The sequence below is a fragment of the Physeter macrocephalus genome, chromosome 2 (genome assembly GCF_002837175.3).
Source record: "Physeter macrocephalus isolate SW-GA chromosome 2, ASM283717v5, whole genome shotgun sequence".
Taxonomy (NCBI): Eukaryota; Metazoa; Chordata; class Mammalia; order Artiodactyla; family Physeteridae; genus Physeter; species Physeter macrocephalus.
The window spans coordinates 7,870,390-7,873,870 of record NC_041215.1 but is presented as its reverse complement, the minus strand read 5'-3'; the positions used below and the strand labels follow the sequence as shown (position 1 = coordinate 7,873,870).

The 3,481-nt window shown below is 59.3% G+C and overlaps 1 protein-coding gene across 1 annotated transcript in view; it reads right to left on the bottom strand.

The window, feature by feature from the left end:
- Positions 1-7: 7 nt before the first annotated feature.
- Positions 8-3,481, bottom strand: part of FGFR4 (fibroblast growth factor receptor 4) — a 5,874-nt gene continuing 2,400 nt past the window's right edge. Inside the window, 7 exon segments of the mRNA XM_055091497.1 lie at positions 8-619; positions 704-849; positions 958-1,151; positions 1,508-1,646; positions 1,777-1,967; positions 2,496-2,619; positions 3,173-3,339. Of these exon segments, the coding sequence (XP_054947472.1) occupies positions 454-619; positions 704-849; positions 958-1,151; positions 1,508-1,646; positions 1,777-1,967; positions 2,496-2,619; positions 3,173-3,339 (1,127 nt within the window). The 3' untranslated portion in view covers positions 8-453.

The following is a 3,481-nucleotide window of genomic DNA, read 5'->3' as shown; positions in this document are numbered from 1 at the left end:
AGAGGCCCCGATGGTGGGTCCCAGGTGTGCTCTGAGCCCCTTGGGGTTGCTGCCTGGGCTGTTCTCCGAGACAGTGGTGAACACAGGGGGACAGGGCCCGGGGGAGGCTGAGGGTGCGATTTGCAGGGGAATCGTGGGGGAATGAGGTGGAGGCCTTCAAGGCTGACAAGGTTATTGGAGGCCAAGGCTGACACGGGGTATCAAACCCATCACCCTAAACCCTTGGAGTCATCATCATCCCAATGGTTAAGACTTTAGGCACCAGGCACTTTCCACAAACCTTGGGCTGGGAGGCAGGGACTATTACTTACCCCACGTGACACGTGAGGAAACTGAAGCTCAGAAATGACTTGCCAGGGTCAGTAGCAGAGTTGGGCCCCAGGCCCACGGGTGGGATCGGGTAGCCTCTCTCGGCCCTCAGTGCTCACCTGCTAACACTGAGAGCCCCGTCTGTTACTCCCAAGGCCACTGGATCTCCCCCAGGCTGCCACACTCACCCTTCAGCATCTTGACGGCCACAGTGCTGGCTTGGTCAGGCCGGATGGGGTCCATACCAAAGGCCTCTGCACACACCACCTGCCCGAAGCAGCCCTCGCCCAGGGGCTTTCCCAGGACCAGCCTGGAGATGAGAGAGATGAGGCCTCAGCCATCAGGGCATCATTCCTGCCGAGTCCGATCCCCACCCTCACTTGGCACCGCATACCTGTCCCGGGGGAACTCCCACAGTGGGTCGAGAGGTAGGTCTAGATTCACGAGGCCTGCAAGCAAGGGGGGGCCGCTGGAGGAGAGACGGACACCCCGCACCAGGGACGAGCTTGACTTGGCTGAGGAGCCTGACTCCAGGGAGAACTGCAAAGTGAGAGACTTGGTCTGTCTGCTGAAGGCAAGCTGAGGCAGGAAAGCAGGCCCAGAGCCTCGCTACGGGGACACAGAGGTGGGGGACAGCATGGTTGGTACCTGTCGGGCCAGAGGGAAGCGGGACAATTTCTGCACAGTGGCAGGCTGCCGGGGGTGCCGGCCGAGGAGCACCTGCCTGCGATACAGCCCGGCCAGAAGCAGGAGCACCATCAAAGCCAGAGAGCCTGATGTGTACAGGATGATGTCCGTGTACCTGGCCTCAGGCGCTGTTGCCGTCCACATGAGATCCTCCTCTGCCCACAGAGAGACATACATACAGACAGAAACTGACCAGTCAGTGATCAGATGGCTGGCCCCACTCCCTCTAACTGAGGCCCTCATAGCTCCCAACATACATAGGGACACACACCAAGAAAACTGCATTTTACACCCCCTCCCGCATACCGACACCCCAGAGAGTCACACGGACAGTCACATGTGGACACGCATAGAGGGACTGCTACGAGCAGAATCAAACACACAAATCCACACACCACATCCCAAATCCAGACCCCACAGGCCAAGGAAGACTATCTTCCCAACAGGTCACAGCCCACTGTGGAACCGCAGCAGAATCCCGCAGCCTCTCCTGGCCCCCTCAGGAGCTCACCTGTCAGCACCGTGAGCCAGGCTGACTGGTAGGAAAGGCCGATGGAGTTGCCCGCCAGGCAGGTGTACTCGCCTGCATCCTCAGCAGACACGTTCCGAAGGTATAGGACCTCCACCTCCGAGCTATTGATGTCTGCTGTCTGGAGAAGGGGGACACATTCAGGGGTCACAGCAGGGCCTGGAGCCACACTGAGGCCAGGAAGGGAGCTGGGGACCACTCCCTACCACCCGTGGGAGAATGGTAGACTCAGGTGCCGGCAGGGACTGGACCTTTAAGACTTGCACATAGGGGAAGCCATCGGCCCCGAAGCTGCTGCCGTTGATGACAATGTGCTTCAGCCACTGGATGTGGGGCTGGGCGTCGCTGTACACCTTGCAGAGCAGCTCCACGTCACTGCCCACCACAGCTGTGGTGTTGGCTGGGAGCCCCGCCTGCAGGATGGGCCGGTGCGGGGACCGCTCTGGGGCGGGGCCGGGCCGTCAGCCCTGACCAGGCACCCACAGAAGCACCCTGGTCACCTGCCTCCAGCCTCCCCCCCAGCTCAAGGGAGGGACCTTCCTGATACTCAGCTCAGACCTTGTTCATCCCCTTCTTACACTGTTTAAACCTTCCATGGCTCCCCATTGCCTTTGGGGTCAAGGACAACTTCTCAGCCTAGCACTCAAAAACCCTCCAGGCCTGGCTCTCTGCTTAAATGCCACACCCCAGGCATATACGTCCCCACAAATGCATTGTGTTCTTTATGCCTAGGGCCTTTACTCAGCCTGTGCCCTCTGCCTGGATGTCTTTCCCATGTTTCTCCTCAGCTGAGCCCTGCTCCTCCAAGCCCACATTATCCCCTGTGCTTCTCTTGGACCCACCTGGACAATTTGAGTAGCTTGAGTGAGTCATCTAAAAGTCCATCTTGCCTGCCAGACTGGGTCCCACCTGAGGGCAGGGTCAGGGCTCCCACCCTGACACCGCCTTGCCCGCCCACCCGCCCGCTCACCCAGCACGTCCAGCAGATAGCTGTAGCGGATGCTGCCCAAAGAGTTCTCCACAAGGCAGGTGTATGTGCCACGGTCCGAGGGCACCACGCTTTCCATCACCAGGCTCCAGTGCTGGTGGCGCAGCTGGGAGCAGGAGAAGTGTCCATGAGGGGCCACCGAACCATGCCCATCCAGGGGACCAGAGCATGAGGAGGCTATATTCTGCCCGCGGGGGTCTTCTCAAGCTCTCTAGGCCCTGGGGAGGCCACGCCAAGGCTAGGGACCTTGGAACAAAGGAGAAGGCCCCAAGAAGTATCTGAGCCGTGAGTTCGAGTCCTTGAGTTTTAGCTCTACTTCTTCTGAGCTGTGCCACCTTGAACCAGTTTTTGCCCTCTCTGAGTCTCAGCTTCCTCTGAGACTACAGCCTGGAACTGACCCTGTAGGGTCTCATCATGAGAATGAGCTGCTAAAACATATTAATACCTGCTGGTCAGCCATCCTTCCCACTTTACACATGGAGTTGCTAAGGTCGAGAGGTTAAGTCACTTGCCAGAGAGTGGCAGAGTGGGAACTTGAACCAGAGCTGTCCAAGTCCACGGTCTAGCGCTCCTTCTGGGGCCCTGCAGCTGCCTTCCTCAGTAGAGAAAGAACTGTGGGTTTGACTTGAGGGGACCGGTGGGGGAACCCGGAGACTCACCCGAATGCCTCCAATGCGATGCTCCCCATGGAAGTCCTGTCCATCCTTGAGCCAGCGGATGGTGGGCATGGGGTTGCCTGCAGCTGGACAGCGGAACTTGATGGTGTTCCCGGCAGGCACTGCATGCAGTTTCTTCTCCATGCGCTGGGGGTGTGTCCAGTAGGGTGCTGGTGGGAAGGGGAAGGGAGAACTCAGTGCCCTCAGGAGGACCACCAGTTTCTTTTTGCGGTACGCGGGCCTCTCACTGTTGTGGCCTCTCCCGTTGCGGAGCACAGGCTCCAGACGCGCAGGCTCAGCGGCCATGGCTCA